Raw genomic sequence first — 17,879 nt, forward strand, 5'->3', positions numbered from 1 at the left:
GTTGGTGGGAAATTGACTATTATTTAGTTTGTATATTTGTTTATATAGGTTTGAGTTTAATGCCTTTCTAGAAAGATTGTATTTGTTACCATACAGGTCTAAAATCTAAAATCTATATTACATTAAACAACAACATACATTACCTCATCAGGTTATTACTCCATTGATAATACCATATTTCATCTTTTTTGCATCTAAGCATTTTTCTTTTACAAGATATTACTATACTATTATATTCATTAAATAATATATACAAATAGATACATCATTTAGCCTGAATGTGATCTATGAATGTGTTTCTCATTATTCCTGGATCTTTATTAATCTGTTACATACATATCAGCCTAATATTACTCAGATACAGTATACCTGTTGTTATTACGTCCACACTATAACCATGTGACTTAGCTGAGTGATTTAAAGTGCTTACAAAATATCAAAGTTTGCAGTTACATTTTTAATGAAAAATGTGAGCTCTACATGAGTTATTCCTTACACCTCTACCTTATAAAGTTTTAGCTTATAATAACACAAAATATATTATAATAACAAATATCAATAGCTTGTACCTAAGGTATTGTAATAACTTCCTCTGCTGAAAAACACAACACACGTTTTAAAACTCTAAGGTGAAAGTAACTCTCTTTAAACACACAACCCGTAACTGACTGAAGATTTAAAATCAGTTACTGACAGTTGGATGTCACATGACCAGGTGGTGGTGCGGTTGGGCCGCCAGCGATGGAAGATCAGAGGGAGGATCGAGTCCGATGACACTCAGGCCTGGGACGAAGAGGAGATGGTCTTCCTCCCTCACATACAACATAACTTTGAGATCAAGGTCACACACACACACACACACACACACACACACACACACACACACACACACACACACACACACACACACACACACACACACACACACACACACACACACACACACACACACACACACACACACACACACACACACACACACACGATATTTGTACTTTAATTGATTATTTCCATTTCTGCTACTAAATGTTAACAATGCGTTCACTTTCAAGAGCCAATATTGTACTTCTTCCATTTTTTGGACAGGAATAGTTAGTGGTGTACAGTAACTAAGTACATTTGTTTAAGTACTGTACGTTTACTGTTAAGAAGACGTTTTGGGGTACTTTTAGTATTTTCATTTTATGCTACTTTATACTTCGACTCCATTACATCCTAGAGGGGAATACTGTACTTTATTATCCACTACGTTTATTTATTAACTTAAATTACTAGTTTATTTTCATATTTAGTTATATGAGTAATACAAATTATAATCGGAACATTTATTAAATGATCATATCAATAATATTTTATTTGATCCCAGGAAGAAATCATCAAGCCACCCACTAATTTATTTAAGGCAATAGATATATAAATAACACATCAAAAGCATATATTATAATAGTGATTCACTTATTCAAACATCAATAACTTATATCCAAATTTATAATGTGTATTATTCTGTTTTGGTACTTTAAACATGCTCTTTGTTGCCAAACTGTTTTTCAATTTTACCAGTGAAAGAATATTTCTTCATTGAAATAATGTTAATACTTTTACTTAAGTAAAACCTCTAAATAGAGTAAGATTTTACTAGTTGTAACAGTCCTGCAATAATAAAATGATGTTATGATGTTATTATCATGAAGTAGTATTAAACATATTACAAAACCCTCTTGGAGGTGATATTCTGTAGAATCAACATACATTTTGTTATACTTAAAGTCATTTTACAGATAATAACGTTTTTCTTTGAAAAAAAAAAAAAAGATGTAGTATGCAGGACTTAACCCTGTAATAGCAGATTTTTCCATGAAATGTCTACTTTTATCAAAATCATCTTCCCCCTCTGATTCTGTGATTATGAATCATGTTACTTGTCTGTTCTTTCAGGTGACGGAGGCGAAGGGTCTGGGTTGGCTGCTGGTTGGCATGGTGACGTGTCTGAGCGCCGACTTCTTTGTGGCCAGGCCGCAGCTGATGCTGGTCGACATCACGGAGCTGGGAACCATCAAACTGCAGCTGGAAGTCACCTGGAAGTACGAACACATGCACAGAGGAATAACTACGGAGCCCTGGAGGGTTCATAGAGAGAAAAATAAATAAAACGAGGCCACGTCTTATTAATTTGTGCGCACGAGATGTAATTCGTGGCCTCAATTTAAATAAAACGAGGCCACGCTTTATTAATTTGGGCGCAGGATATACTTTCTCGTGCGCACGATATACTTTCACGTGCTCACGAGATACTTTCTTATGGTTAGACACATCGAACTGCTCGATTATTACGCCATATTATTAGGGATATGAAGAAGATGTCCGGTCGCCAAAGTGTGTGGAGGTCCCCATGAGTGGAATCATTAATTTTAGGGTGAAGACTTGGTTAGGTTTAGGGTTGGGGTAAGGCATGTGTTGGTTATGGTTAAGGTTAGGATAAGTCTTCAGGAAATGCATGTAAGTCAATGTAATGTCCCCTGAAGTGATGTATACATGGTGTGTGTGTGTGCGTGTGCATGTGTGTGTGTGTGTGTGCGTGCGTAAGTGCGTGCATGCGTGTGTGTGTGTGTGTGTGTGTGTGTGTTTGTGTGTGGGCATTTATTTTCAGAAGATATTATGATAGTGGCGTTCGTTCCGGTGCACTCCGATAGCACTTAGCACTAGCCTACATCGAGATTAAGATTAAACGAATTTCTTTCACTTGGAAATACACATATGGAGTTAGCCAGATGTGTGTAAATTACTGTTCGTGGTCATTTGAAAACAAATGCCGGTGTCGGACACACACATACACCGAACACAGAGCTGAGCTGAGCAGAGCACAAACCCATGCACATCATGTAGCATTTCATGTTTCCATAGCAACAACAACTTCCTGTCAACAACGTAAACTCGCCTTCAAAATAAAACAGGAAGTTAACCTAAATTACATTTAAGACATATACAACTCCAACGAAAGTAGTGTCTGTCTCTGTGTGTGGCTAAAACTTAGCAGCCTCGATCTCTATTCAGCTGTTCTAATTAACTTAAACACAGTGAAGGCACTGCGTAAAAGACACAGCTCTCTGCAGATAGGAGATACTGTGAGAGTCACGGACATTAATTCATAGATCTAGGCAGACTGGTTCACAGACTCTCCTGTTTTGAGAATCCGGTGCTTAAACAAATAGCTCTACACCTCTGGCAGAAATGTCCCTAAAATGAAGTCTGAGTTTGAAATATATCTCAAATAATGTATGCACTGCCATTTCCCCACATAAACATAACAATCGGTTGTGAAACGGTTGTCTCCTGTTCGCTCCACTTCCTACTTGGCGCACCGGTACTACGCCCGTGCCAACAGAGATGGAGTACTTGAGTCCTGGACTCGGACTCGAGTGCCGATTTTCGGGACTCGTGACTCGACTCGGACTCGCGCACAGATTGACGCGACTCAGACTTGGACTCGCGAATTCTCGCGTACGATGACTTGGACTCGGACTCATGAATTTTTCCCCCCACGATGACTCGGACTCGACTTGTATATTGAGGCTCCGACTTGGACTCGGACTTGAGCAAGTTTTCTCTGGAGTCTGATGTCCTCTATCCTGGCATGTGCACCTGTGAGGCGAGTTCACGTACTGGGCCCCGCTATTCCAGTCTAGAGATGTCTAGAGACACACCCTGCATCGTGCTATATGCTTTCAAACATTCTGCTTCCACATTGGAAAAGAGCAGCGCAAAATGCTTGTTATGTGGAAACAATATTGAAGAGAAGGCTTCGTAACACATTACTCAAAGGATCGAGTTCAGACATATACAGTTGCAAGAAAAAGTATGTGAACCCTTTGGAACTACCTGGATTTCTGCATAAATTGGTCATAAAATGTGTTCTGATCTTCATCTAAGTCACAACAATAGACAAACACAGTCTGCTTAAGCTAAAACCACACAAACAATATGTTTTTATGTTTTTATTGAACACACCATGTAAACATTCACAGTGCAGGGTGAAAAAAGTATGTGAACCCTTGGATTTAATAACTGGTTGACCCTCCTTTGGCAGCATTAACCTCAACCAAACGTTTCCTATAGTTGCATATCAGACCTGCACAACGGTCAGGAGGAATTTTGGACCATTCCTCTTTACAAAACTGTTTCAGTTCAGCATTATCCTTGGGATGTCTGGTGTGAATCGCTCTCTTGAGGTCATGCCACAGCATCTCAATTGGGTTGAGGTCAGGACTGACTGGGCCACTCCAGAAGGCGTATTTTCTTCTGTTGAAGCCAATCTGTTGTTGATTTACTTCTGTGCTTTGGGTCGTTGTCCTGTTGCATCACCCATCTTCTGTTGAGCTTCAATTGGTGGACAGATGGCCTTAAGTTCTCCAGCAAAATGTCTTGATAAATTTGAGAATTCATTTTTCCGTTGATGATGGCAATCTGTCCAGGCCCTGAGGCAGCAAAGCAGCCCCAAACCATGATGCTCCCTCCACCATACTTCACAGTTGGGATGAGGTTTTGATGCTGGTGTGCTGTGCCTTTTTTTCTCCACACATAGCGTTGTGTTTTCCTTCCAAACAACTCAACTTTGGTTTCATCTGTCCACAGAATATTTTGGAACATCCAGGTGCTCTTTTGCAAACTTCAAACGTGCAGATCAGAACACATTTTATGACCAACTTATGCAGAAATCCAGGTAATTCCAAAGGGTTATTTTTCTTGCAACTGTAGGCTGTCTTGAACACTATCATCAGAGTAACGTGATCTAATCAATAAATAAAGATTCAGCGATAACACGAAAGCACATGGCTACTTAACATGCAGAATGATGTCATTTTGCATTGCATGTGCTTTCTGGGGCTCAATCTTTATCATAAACCGATTTAATCGGTAAAAGTTCCTTGAAAATAAGAGTCCCGATCTTATTACTATCAAAATAAAAGTGCAAAACTCAAACTTTACCATAGGAAAATATTGGCATACAAATATAATCACTTCTCTAAAAGGTAACTCATTTTAAATATAGTTAGACATATTAAAGGTCATAAAGGTAAAGCGACTGCAGTACCGCTCCCGCTGCTCCGATTCTCCGGCCCATCTCACGCTCCGTTGTTCCCTCACTCGAGAACAAGACCCCGATATACTTGAACTTCTTCACTTGGAGTGGACAGTCCTTCGGTTTCCAGCTGAGAACCATGGCCTCAGATTTGGAGGTGCTGATCCTCATCCCAGCCGCTTCGCACTCGGTTGCGAACCGATCCAGTGAACGCCTCGAAATCTTATCCATGTATATTACAAACAGGATTGGTGACAAAGCGCAGCCCTGGCGGAGGCCAACCCTCACCGGAAATGGGTCCGACTTACTGCCGAGGACCCAGACACAGCTCTCGCTTTGGGAGTACAGAGATTGGATGGCCCTGAGTTGAGACCCCCTCACCCCATACTCCTGCAGCACCTCCCACTGTAACTCCCTGGGAAACCGGTCATACGCCTTCTCCAAGTCTACAAAACACATGTAGACTGGATAAGCGTACTCCCAGGCCCCCTCCAGGATCCTTGCGAAAGTAAAAAGCTAATCCGTCGTTCCACGACCAGGACGGAATCCGCATTGTTCCTCCTCAATCTGAGGTTCGACAATCGGCCTGACCCTCCTTTCAAGAACCTTAGAGTAAACTTTCCCGGGGAGGCTGAGTAGTGTGATGCCTCTATAATTCGCACACACCCTCTGGTCCCCCTTTTTGAAAAGGGGAACCACCATTCCGGTCTGCCACTCCTTCGGTACTGTTTCTGACTTTCACGCAACGTTGATGAGACGTGTCAACCATGACAGTCCCTCAACACCCAGAGCCTTCAGAATTTCTGGGCGGATCTCATCCACCCCCGGGGCTTTGCCACTGTGGAGTTGTTTGACTACCTCAGTGACCTCCCCCCGGGAGATTGGTGTTGATCCAGTCCAGAGGCTTCCCGCCACCCAACTCACCACCAGATGGTGATCAGTTGACAACTCCGCCCCTCTCTTTACCCGAGTGTTCAAAACTAAGGCCTCAGGTCTGAACAAAATCGATCATGGACCTTATGCCTAGGGTGCTCTGGTACCACGTACACTTATGAGCATCCTTATGTTCGAACATTGTGTTTGTTATGGCCAATCCATGACTAGCACAGAAGTCCAGTAACAAACCACTCCCAGTCACGCCCCTCCAAGTGTCTCCATCATTGCCCACATGTGCGTGGAAGTCTCCCAGCAAGATTAAAGAGTCCCCTTCAGGAGCCCCATACAGGACTCTTACCAGGGTCTCCAAGAAGGCTGAATACTCTGAACTGCTGTTTGGTGCATAAGCACACACAACAGTCAGAGTTTTCCCCCCCATAACCCGTAGGCGTAGGGAGGCGACCCTGTCGTCCACTGTGGTAAACTCCAACAAAGAAGTACCCAACCGGGGGCTTGTGAGTATCCCCCCACCCGGCCGGCGCCTCACACTTTGGGTAAGTCCGGAGAAGAATAGAGTTCAACCCCTATCCAGAAGTAAGGTTCCAGAGCCGACGCTGTGCGTAGAGGTGAGCCCAACCAGATCCAACCGGTAACGCTCCACCTCCCGCACAAGCTCCTTCCCCCCCAGAGAGGGGACATTCCACGTCCCACAAGCCAGGTTATGTAGCCCGGGTCTGGTCCGTCGAGACCCTCTGCTTTCACTGCCACCCTTCTGGCAGCGCACCCGACCCCATCGCTGTTTCACGTAGGTGGTGGGCCCGCGGGACGGAGAAGCGGAGGTGTTGCTCACGTTGCCTTTTCGGGCTGTGCCCGTCGGGCTCCGTGGCAAGCCCGGCCTCGTTTTATTTAAATTGAGGCCACGAATTACATCTCGTGTGCACAAATTAATAACACCTGGCCTCGTTTTATTTATTTTTCCCTCTATGAACCCTCCAGGGCTCTGTACTCCAGGGCTCAAATATGTGACCCGCTCTATCAAAATCAGTCAGAAGTCGCAACGGCTCATTTCAAAATAAACGTGGATTTGCGTACCGCCTTCCGGGGTTCGGGTGTTTTGTTTGATTTTAAACAAACGAAGTCTTGGCTTTCAGAATATGATTCCAAAATCACACGATAAATACATTTTTGAAGCTTGTAAAGGGAAGATGACAGCTCTCACTCGCCACTCTGCTGTTCCGCAGCGCCGCCCCCCCTCCCTCCGGCTGAAATTATGAATGTAAGCGTATAGTAATCATAGATAACACGGTTGGATCTTTTACAGTTTGTTTTCATCTGATTTCAATTAAACAAAGCTTTGAGAAAAAACAAGCTTTCAGAATATTAAACTTATTTCGGCAAATTCAGATGATAAATACAACTTTGAAGCTTGTAATGGCATAATTACAAGCGGAGAACGGAGTAACTTAACGTCACAGCAGGCATAACAACAGCCGGTGTTTTTTTAGATTGTTTTCCCCGGGAAACAAACACAATACACACAAACGCAAAATTACACAAACACACACACATGTATACACACACACACTCGCGAGCTTCCCCAAGACCAGTAATCCAAACGAAAATATCTTCCCTCCGCAGTATTTTGATAATTTGCTCCGCTAATAATCAATCAGATCGATGGATTCCAGAGAAGAGAAAACTTTGAAGGTCTTTTTCTCAAAATGATGACTCTGTGACAGTCATTATATAATGTTACATATTTCGCTTAATATTTGGAGTACAAAAACAATCCTGATATCATTAGAAAGCTAGGAATCTCCTCTTTCCAGCAGTGTATACAACTCAAAATGTGTCTTCGGGTCAATGAGACTGATTTGAATAGAGCAGGTCACATATACACTTTATTTTATTTGGTACTTTAATACACCCCAAATTTAAAGTCAATACAAGGGAAGTTTCACTTCGTGCTCGGGAGAATACATTGAGCAGAAGGCCAACCACAGTCATATATTTTGGTCTTGTAAAGCTTAATGTGACTTCTACGAAATATCTATAGGGGAAATGTCACCTAATTTTGGTGTTTATTAAAAAAAAAACACTTAAGAACTTGGAAAAACACCAGAAGAAATACAAAATAAAGACTTAGTACTTATTCCTCATAAGAAGGGTAAAGTGAAGAGTAGCAATAATCACAAAAATTAGGAATTGGGTAAAAGATGATAATTTAACCTCTTCTACACCGCACCCCCGATACCGGGGGGAAAACGCGTCATCTGCAGGAAACAGCGTCCGAGGGCATCTTAATATTCAATACACTATGAATGTTTTATATCCATTTAACGGGAAGAAACTCAGCTAACGGATCTTTTTTTTCTTCAAAAAAACCCACAAAGCTAGCGCTGAGCCTATTAGCCACGAGCGAAAAATGCTAACGGCGTTTTGCACAGAAACTCACTGATAACACCCTTATTACTTATCGTAGCTGCACGTCCAACCCATCGATCTGATCGTGAGATGACACAGAATCGATCGGTACATACATTATCACTCCATGATAAGAACTCGCAAAGATATTAACAAGAACAGTCATCAAAACATGTGGCGCTAGGTAGCTAAAAACGGCAACATGACCCAAATCACCTCAGAGGTGGAGTTGTTTTTGCTAAACCTCTCTAAAATGGTCACATGTCACTTGTTTTGCATCAATCTTGATACAGGGTACTTATTATATGTTGTACTTTGGATTCCTAAAGCTTTTAGTCTACCTTACCATCATCCAAGGGTAGTTTTCACTATAAGTAAAAAAAATTGGACGGACACTATAATTTACAGTTTTTTACTATGTTCAATCTGAATTTTCTTTAAAATAAAAAACATCTATATTGATTCTGACTCTTCTACATCCAACTCACAGGTTTATCATTACTTTGAGAAAAAAGATTAGTAATGTAAACCTTTTAGAAGGGAAGATATGGTCATTTGTTCTGGAAACGTCATTTTCGAGCCTGAGACCTGAAAAACAGGCTCAGGGCTTAACAGGTTAATAAACACAAAATTAAAGGATCTTAGAAATTAATTTGAAAAAGCCATGACAACAAAAAAATCTAATTCATATCTTTAACAAATGACGGGCAAAATGTGTGAGGTAAACAACACAAACATTTCCCTCCGGTTAGATATAACAATACATGTAATTATGAGGATTAATTATATATATATATTATGTTCTTTTTATTTCTAAAAAATGTTTATATGAGGATTGATATTTAGTTTTTTTATGCAGCTTAGTTTTAACTGCATTTCATTTCTGTATTTATACCCTGTAATCTAAAACAAATAAAAACAAAAGTAAACAAAAATATTAATGAGGTGATTGCATGACTTCAAAATGCAGATGCATTTCCTCTACTGGAGACAAGGGGTTGATGGGAAGGTAAAGTGGAGTACGTGATGGAAAGTAGAATCATTGGATGATCTGATGAGGAAAGGTTGTGGCTGCTTTGGAAAGATATCTGTAGTGTAAAATATGAGAACGCCTTTGTACTTTTGTTTCAACTTCAAAAAAGAAGTCACTGGAGAAGTGACACATTCAGTTTTTCTTTTTCTCTTTTGGTTTCTCCCACTCCTTTTCTGAGATGTCAAACAGATTCCTCAATGTTACTTTACCACATATTCAAAGCACTAAAATATGATCAAAAAGCAACCAACAACATGTAAATAACAAAAAATCATGTGTTGGATTATTATAGAATTACATAGCGGTTTTACAGAATCTGACGTTGTTATTCTCTTCTTTCTCTGCACCTCTAACCTGAGCCATCTGTCGCCGTGCAGCTCATCGAATACAGACTGTACATCATACACACACACACACTCTGCTGTGCCCTTGCACCATGACAGATCACATTTCAGGGCTTAGAGAGGCCAGGTGTTGGACGTTTCATGGATCCTCCCGGGAGACACTGAAAACCACACAAGCACGCAGAAAGCTGCAGAACTCACTCACACACACTTACAGAAACAAAAGACTAGGGTGGCCGTACACACGCACATCACACACAATTCTGTTGAACCTCTAAATGAGTCACAGTTAAGTGATTCAATCAGTTTTTAATTTGAACTCTTAAAACCACAGAAAAATAAAGCAGGATGTTTTTTATGTATTATCTCCTGTCCTGTCTTGTTTTACTTCCTGTCGATGGGTTTTCCCGCCTGTTTGCTTGTCTGATTCTTTTCACCCTGCCGCCCCTTAAGTTTTTGCTTCCCCTCCACAGCTGTGTATTGTCTTGGTGATTAGTACTGTGTATATATGCCTGTCTTCTCTAGCGTTCTCTGTCGGTTTGTCATCAATGTTTCCCTGATGTGTGCTGTTATTTCATCCCTGCCTGATTCCCCGTGCTTCTACGGTGGCAGACTGGCGCAAACGATCTTGGGGATTATAAAGTTTGCCAACTGTCACTGTTCGCAAAGTTAGTCTGTTTCATAATAATTTGTAAGTGTTTTGTCAGTATACTTCAAATCACTAGGTTAGCTAGCTAGCTTAAAGCAGATATTCTATCACATTGTTCAAATGTAAGGTACGTTTTCAGTGGGAGTGTCAGTTGGCCAACTTTATAATCCCTTAATGTTAACAAGCACTCCGGTCCGAGATGTGTGCATCACTTTCAGAGGTGGGAGAAGGAGAAGTAGGTGGGAGAAGTGTACTAAAGTACCAGAGTATAGGAATACACTATTACAAGTAAAAGTCCTGCAATTGAAATGTTACTCAACTAAAAGTAGAAAAGTATCAGCATCGAAATAAACTTAAAGTACCAAAAGTAAAAGTAGTCATTGAGCAGATTGGTCCATTTCAGAATAATATATATGATATGTTATTGATCATTAAAGTGTCACGGCTTGGCTCTCAGCCATAACAAACGCAGCGATGAGACGACGACGTGAGTACGGAAAAAAGAGGAGTTTATTCAAACTCCCCAAAACAACCGACCACCAAACAGGGTTAACAAGCTCTATGCAGGAGGATAGCTGTTCCGGGCTGCTCTTCCTCCTACGTTCCCCCGGGCAGAGAGAGAGCCACTGCAGCCTACTTAGACCCTTTATGGAGGCGCTGATCAGATTGGGAGCACCTGGAGAGAGGCTGCACCTGGATACAATCAGGGAGAGAGAAGCACACACACCCACACACAAAGGCACACCCACACCAGCATAGGCAGTGAAGCAGGGGTCGTCACACCCCCCCCCCTTAAAGTCGGTGTCCCCAGGGCCACCGGCACCACCAACCAACCCCATCCCAAACCAAAGCAAAAGGTCATGGAAAACAAAACTCCACATATGGAACTCCCCCAGGTCCCTAATGAAAAAAACAACAAAAAAACACCACCTTCACACAGCAATCCTCTCCTTCAACGCCCAGCCACACCTTTAGCAACACCAGTATCTGAGAAGCACTATTTAAAAAGAATGGGCAGAGCAAGAAAGATTTATCACAGTATGACAGTCAATATATATACATTAAGGTACGACCTAACCATACTTAGTGCCATGGGGCTCGTGACAGCGCGTCAGCAATAACATTGTCAGACCCCCTAATGTGCCTAACATCAAGGTTGTAAGCCTGAAGAAACAAAGACCACCTCGTCAGTCTTTGGTTAGGACACTTCATTGAATGCAAAAAGGTCAGGGGATTGTGATCTGTGTAAACCAAAATTGGTCCTCCTGCTCCCACATACAGTGAAATGCTGCAACGCCCAAATGAGTGCTAACGCTTCCTTCTCAATCACTGAATAATTCCTTTGGTAACTGTTAAGTTTCTTTGAAAAGAAACTGACGGGTCTCTCCACCCCCCCCCCTTGTCAAGCTGGAGCAGAACCGCACCGACTCCCACCTGGCTTGCATCTACTTGGAGACTAAAAGGACGATCAAAACATGGAGCCGCTAACGCCTGAGAGGAACACAACAGAGACTTAACCCTATCAAACGCTCTCTGACAGTCGACCGACCAAGTATATTTTATCTTAGCCCTAAGAAGTTCAGTCAAAGGAAACACTGTAGTGGAAAAATGTTCACAGAACCTCCTGTAGTAACCCACCATACCCAAAAATCTCTGGAGTTCCTTTTTGGTTGTGGGTTGTGGGTATTCAGATATTGCTCTGACCTTGGCCAAAACTGGAGCCACACAACCCTGACCCACCACATGGCCAAGATATGTCACTGTTGCCTTTGCAAAGGCACATTTGGCCAAATTAATAGTCAGATGTGCCTCCGTCAACCGTTCAAACAACCTCTCGATGCGCTGAACATGAGCAGTCCAAGTGTCACTGCAAATTACCAAATCGTCTAGATACACCGTACAACCCTCTAAACCCGACACCACGCGATTCATCAAACGTTGGAATGTAGCAGGAGCATTTTTTAACCCAAACGGCATTACCTTATATGAATAAAGTCCAGATGGTGTGATAAATGCTGCTATTTCCTGTGCCCGCTTGGACAAGGGGATCTGCCAATAACCTTTAAGCAAATCAAATTTGCTAACATACTTTGCGGACCCGACCTGATCTATACAGTCATCCATCCGTGGCAAAGGAAAAGAGTCAGATTTTGTCACCGCATTCACTTTTCTTAGATCAGTACAGAATCTAGGTGTCCCATCCTGCTTTGGCACCAAAATACATGGAGACGCCCAACTAGATGCTGATGGGACAGCAATTTTGTTCTCCAACATGTAATTAATCTCTGCATCCAGCCGATTGCGCTTAACTGGTGGCATGCGATAAAAATGTTGCTTAATCGGCTGAGCGTCCCCAACATCAATATCATGCTCAGCCCAGTCAGTTTGCGACGGAGTGTCTCCAAACAGACACAGATATTTGTGTACCAATGCTGAGAGTTCCTCACGTCTTGATTCCGCCAAATGAGACAACAACCCGTCTAAATTATCTAGCGATTCCGAATTTCTCAAATGACCACAGAGCAAACTATCATCAGGTTCAGGCACTACATCTCCCTCATGCGTCAAACCATGTGTCGCCGCAACAGCCGGCTGCACCTCATCCTTCTCCACCTCTGTGTCCGTGTTAACCTTCCGCTTGTGGTAGGGTTTCAGAAGATTTACATGACAGAGGCGTTTAGTCTTCCTTCGTTCTGGTGTTGCCACAACATCATTTAAATCAGAAGTTTTCTCAATGATAGTGTACGGACCTGAATATTTAGCCTGAAATGGGGAACCAACAATAGGCATAAGTGATAGAACCTGGTCACCTGGATTAAACTCCTGTCGTGCCAAACGACGGTCATACAACTCCTTCATTTTACTTTGAGACACTGACAACTTTTCCCGTGCCATACTTAAAGCAACAATCAAACGACGTCTGAAGCCATTCACATAATCCACCAAGCTCCGTGGTGGCTCAGTGTCCACACAACCCTCTTTCAGCACTGCCAAGGGGCCCCGTACAGCATGTCCGAAAACCAACTCATTAGGGCTAAACCCCGTACCTTCATGTACCGCCTCCCTTGCAGCCAACATCAACCAAGGAAGACCTTCCTCCCAGTCTCCATCTAGCTCAGTACAGTAACCACGTAACAAGGATTTCAATGTCTGGTGAAACCTTTCCAAAGCACCCTGACTTTGGGCGTGGTAAGCTGTTGACTGGTTCTTCTTAATCTTCAAAAGCTTCAACACCTGAGCAAACATGTGAGACGAAAAATTGGAGCCTTGATCACTTTGAACGACCTTAGGAATACCAAATATTGAGATAAACTGCAACAAGGCCCTAACCACCGCCTTAGTTGTAATCGACCTCAAAGGATAAGCCGCTGGATACCTAGTGGTTTGACACATCACAGTCAGCAGATATTTGCAACCAGACTTTGAACATGGTAAAGGGCCCACACAATCCACAATGAGATGTGTAAATGGTTCACTTACCACTTGTATCGGCTGTAGTGGTGCTGGTTTGATCTTCTGGTTCGGTTTCCCTGTCAGCTGACACACATGACATGTTCTAATATACTGCGACACATCTGTCTTAAGACGTGGCCAGAAGTAGTGTTTCAGGATGTTCCAATATGTTTTCCGAACCCCAAAGTGTCCACACTCATGTGCGACTTTCAGGACAAGAGGACGAAGCTTAGTTGGCACCACCAGCTGGAAAACCTCAGTCCCTGCACCATCAACAGCCCTCCATCTCCAAACAACAAGTCATTACGCAACATGTATCCACTTGAAGCGTTTTCCCTCTCTGCCACTGGCACAGCACAGTCAAAAAGGCCTTTCAGCGAAGCATCCTGACGTTGCTCCTCTCCCACCTCATGGTGTGTAAGTAACACCGAAAACTCAGACAAAGATGGAACGTCCACTGTGTCAGTTGACTTCCCATGTGATAGCAAGTCCTGATCCCTTTTGGCCCTAGCCCTTGTGATCACACACGCGGCCGTAACGTCTGGCACCACTGTAGAGCGCTTCTCAGATGCTGACTCAATCAGACCACCAGTGACTAACAACACAGAAGGGCCATCAGCCCAGAGTTTACCACCTGCCAAATCGTTACCCAGAATGAAATGTATCCCCTCGGTTGGAAAAGCTGGACGTACCCCAATAGCTACATCCCCTTTAACAAGGTCACAGTCGAGATACATCCTATGGACAGGAACAGGAAAAACCGTTAATCCCATCCCCCGAGTCTGAACCGTGTCACCAGTGTCACTTTCCTCAGACAAAGGCAGAACCGAGTCAACAATAAAGGAGTCAAATGCACCTGTATCCCTCAAAATTTTAATTGGAACTTTGACATTGCTACCCACCAATGACACCAAGCCGTCTCTTATAAAAGGAGCATAGGACGCCAGAACCTCAGGTCCACATAAGTGGTCCGTAAGCACCTCGTCAACACAGCAGCTACTCACAGGAGCAGCAAACGCAACCGGTTTACCCACAAATCTTCCTCCCTTGGATTTTGCTCTAAGCACCGGACAGTCTGGTTTCCAATGGCCTTTCTCACGACAATAGTTACAACTATCCTCAGATTTCTCCCAAGCCACTTTCTTTAGATCCATCCCCAATGACCCAACATCAACAGACCTTCCACTTCCCCCAAACACAGGTAGATCTCCAGCACGCCCTCCGAACCTACCCTTATGCAGTAACACAAACTCATCCGCTGCTACTGCAGCCTCGGATGCCGAAGTTACCCTGTGTTCTATTATATAGGTTGCAATGCTGTCAGGAAGGATGTTTTTGAACTGTTCCAAAATCATGAGTTCACCCAATTTGTCAAAGGAAGTGATGTCCATAGCAGCTAACCAACGTTTAAAATGAACAGACAAATCCCTCGCCATTTCCACATAAGTCTGACCCTGTTTTTTCTCCAAGGACCTAAAATGCTGTCGATAAGCCTCTGGAACAAGTTCATAAGCTCTAAGCACCGCCCATTTTATTTTAACATAGCTAGAGCTATCCTCCGAACACAACGCGGAATATGCGGACTGTGCTCTTCCTGTGAGTACACACTGAAGCATCAGGGCACAGTCTGCATCCGGCCAATCCCTAGCTTTAGCCACCCGTTCAAAAAGCAAAAAAAAAGTGTCAGGATCACTTTCATTAAATTGCGGCAACAAGCGCAAGTTGTTAGCATCGAACCGCTGAGGAGACCTGGGCACCTGTTCACCGTGCCGCTCACCCAACACCGCACTACCTCTGCCTATGGAAAGACGCTGTCCTTCCATATCAAATTTGGCTTTCTCAGTCTCCTGCCGCATCCTCTCCACTGCAATCTCCTTTTCAAACTCCATCTCATACCTCATTTTGTCATGACTCAGCTGCAACAACAACATCTCCTTCTGCTGCTCAAAGGACAGTAAACTAGCCTGCAACAGAGGTTTTAACACCCCCTCCTTAACTTCCGGAAGCACACCCGTTTCACGTAATACTGACACAATAGAGGTTTTTATAGTGCTTTTTAGCCTCTTATCGCCAACGATTTCCACCGAGAAATGTTCCGCAATAACGAGCAGCTGCTCCATTGAGACATTTTCAAGGGCTTCCTGAGAGGGAGCACTGATAAACGCGTCTACCTCCGCCATACTACAACGCAACACCGAGTTTACAGTGAGACAAAAGAGAGAAAAGAGAAAAAAAAAAAACTGATTGGAGTTTCCCCACTAACTACGACACCCGCTAACTAATCTCCTCCCTGGTCTTCATGTGGTTACTTGCGGCGGGTACTTATGCACTAAAGACCGCTGGCCGAGCAAAGCGACTAGCAAGCTAGCAAAAATACTACGACCACGGCCATGCCCCCAAACCGAAGCTTCAGCCACTTTCACCACAACATTAACACCCCGCACAACGCTCCCAAGGGAACCGTCGCTACCACCTATCAGGAGAAACCCAACACAAAATAACGAAGGAACTCACACGCACCCAAGCTTATCTTACCGGTTTGGACGAGCCCCCAGCTGTCACGGCTTGGCTCTCAGCCATAACAAACGCAGCGATGAGACGACGACGTGAGTACGGAAAAAAGAGGAGTTTATTCACACTCCCCAAAACAACCGACCACCAAACAGGGTTAACAAGCTCTATGCAGGAGGATAGCTGTTCCGGGCTGCTCTTCCTCCTACGTTCCCCCGGGCAGAGAGAGAGCCACTGCAGCCTACTTAGACCCTTTATGGAGGCGCTGATCAGATTGGGAGCACCTGGAGAGAGGCTGCACCTGGATACAATCAGGGAGAGAGAAGCACACACACCCACACACAAAGGCACACCCACACCAGCATAGGCAGTGAAGCAGGGGTCGTCACAAAAGTTTTATGAAAGCTGGTGAAGGTGCAGCTAGTTTTAATGACTTTGTATACTGCAGGGTAGCTTTTGAATTTACTCCAGGGGTAACTCAAGTCTGATTTAAGACTTGATTATATTTCACATCATTAAATCAAATCTGTAAAGTAACTAAAGGTATTAAAAAATGTAGTGGAGTAAAAGTACAAAGTAGCATTAAATGGAAAATTCTCAAGTAAAGTACAAGTATCTCAAATGTGTACTTAAGTACAGTAGGCTACTTAAGTAAATGTACTTAGTTGCTTCCCACCTCAGATCACTTTTTGGTGTCCCTGTTTACATTGTGTTTTGAGCTTCTTTTTTGTTTCAGCGTTCTGTTTATGCAGTGCTTTTAGTAAAGACTGCGCATTTTTCGTCAAGTTGGTGAAGATGTTTCTTCATTTGCATGTGTTTTGGCACTTGTGTTTTTATATTTGCATCGTTTTTCTAAGTGCAGCGTGTTTCTCCTATGGAAGTGTTTTGGGCTGTTGGCCACCGTATATTCTGTCCCTTTGCCCTCTTGCCCTCTCTGTCTGTACTTATTCAGCTTTTCTTTGTTTTCGTTTGTTTTGTTTTACCTTGCCTGGTCCCCCTGTGTTTGTGTCAAAGTGTTTTTGTTATCTACTTTATTTCATTAAAAGCTGGCTTTTTAAGTTTTTAAGTTGTGGTTAAGCGCGTCAATGCTCTGACAACCTCCCAAATAAGTGTTTAGAATGCTCCCAATATATCAATTTATAGACACTTTACACAAATTACTTACGATTACTGCAGATAACATTTATGATACATTCAGGTAGCTCAAGGGTTGGTATAACTCATCTGATACTAACCATAAAAGTGTGAAACAGGAACTGTGACTAAAAGGAATCATATATTTCACAGTCTTTACGCTTGCTGTCACGATTAACAAAAAAGGAAAAGGCCGTAAAAATGTTCAGGTCTGGAAAAACGTCAAACTTTGGAAAAAAAAGTTTGGAGAATGGGTCATGAGACAAGCTTTAAATATTAAAAAGCAGTGATTGTTGCTGATTTATTGTCATCATACTGTATGGATGAAATGTGTTGGACAGCTGTAATATGTGTGTATAATGTACCTTTTATATTTAT

The 17,879-nt window shown here is 42.8% G+C and overlaps 1 protein-coding gene and 1 long non-coding RNA gene across 6 annotated transcripts in view; one reads left to right on the forward strand and one right to left on the reverse strand.

Annotated features, from left to right (window-relative positions):
- The window catches only part of ripor3 (RIPOR family member 3), a 148,604-nt gene that overhangs the window by 119,480 nt on the left and 11,245 nt on the right, over positions 1 to 17,879 (forward strand). For all 5 annotated transcript variants that reach the window (XM_079683331.1, XM_079683327.1, XM_079683329.1 and 2 more), the window contains 2 exons: positions 716 to 841; positions 1,936 to 2,081. In XM_079683331.1, coding sequence (XP_079539457.1) covers positions 716 to 841; positions 1,936 to 2,081 — 272 coding nt within the window. The remainder of the gene's footprint in view (positions 1 to 715; positions 842 to 1,935; positions 2,082 to 17,879) is intronic.
- LOC307040480 lies at positions 691 to 17,847 on the reverse strand. The gene is made up of 3 exons (XR_013808508.1): positions 16,392 to 17,847; positions 1,920 to 2,075; positions 691 to 828 (listed from the first exon to the last, which is right to left on the reverse strand). It is a non-coding gene; the product is annotated as an uncharacterized lncRNA (long non-coding RNA).

The sequence above is a fragment of the Notothenia rossii genome (genome assembly GCF_949606895.1).
Source record: "Notothenia rossii genome assembly, chromosome: 5".
NCBI classification, from domain to species: Eukaryota; Metazoa; Chordata; class Actinopteri; order Perciformes; family Nototheniidae; genus Notothenia; species Notothenia rossii.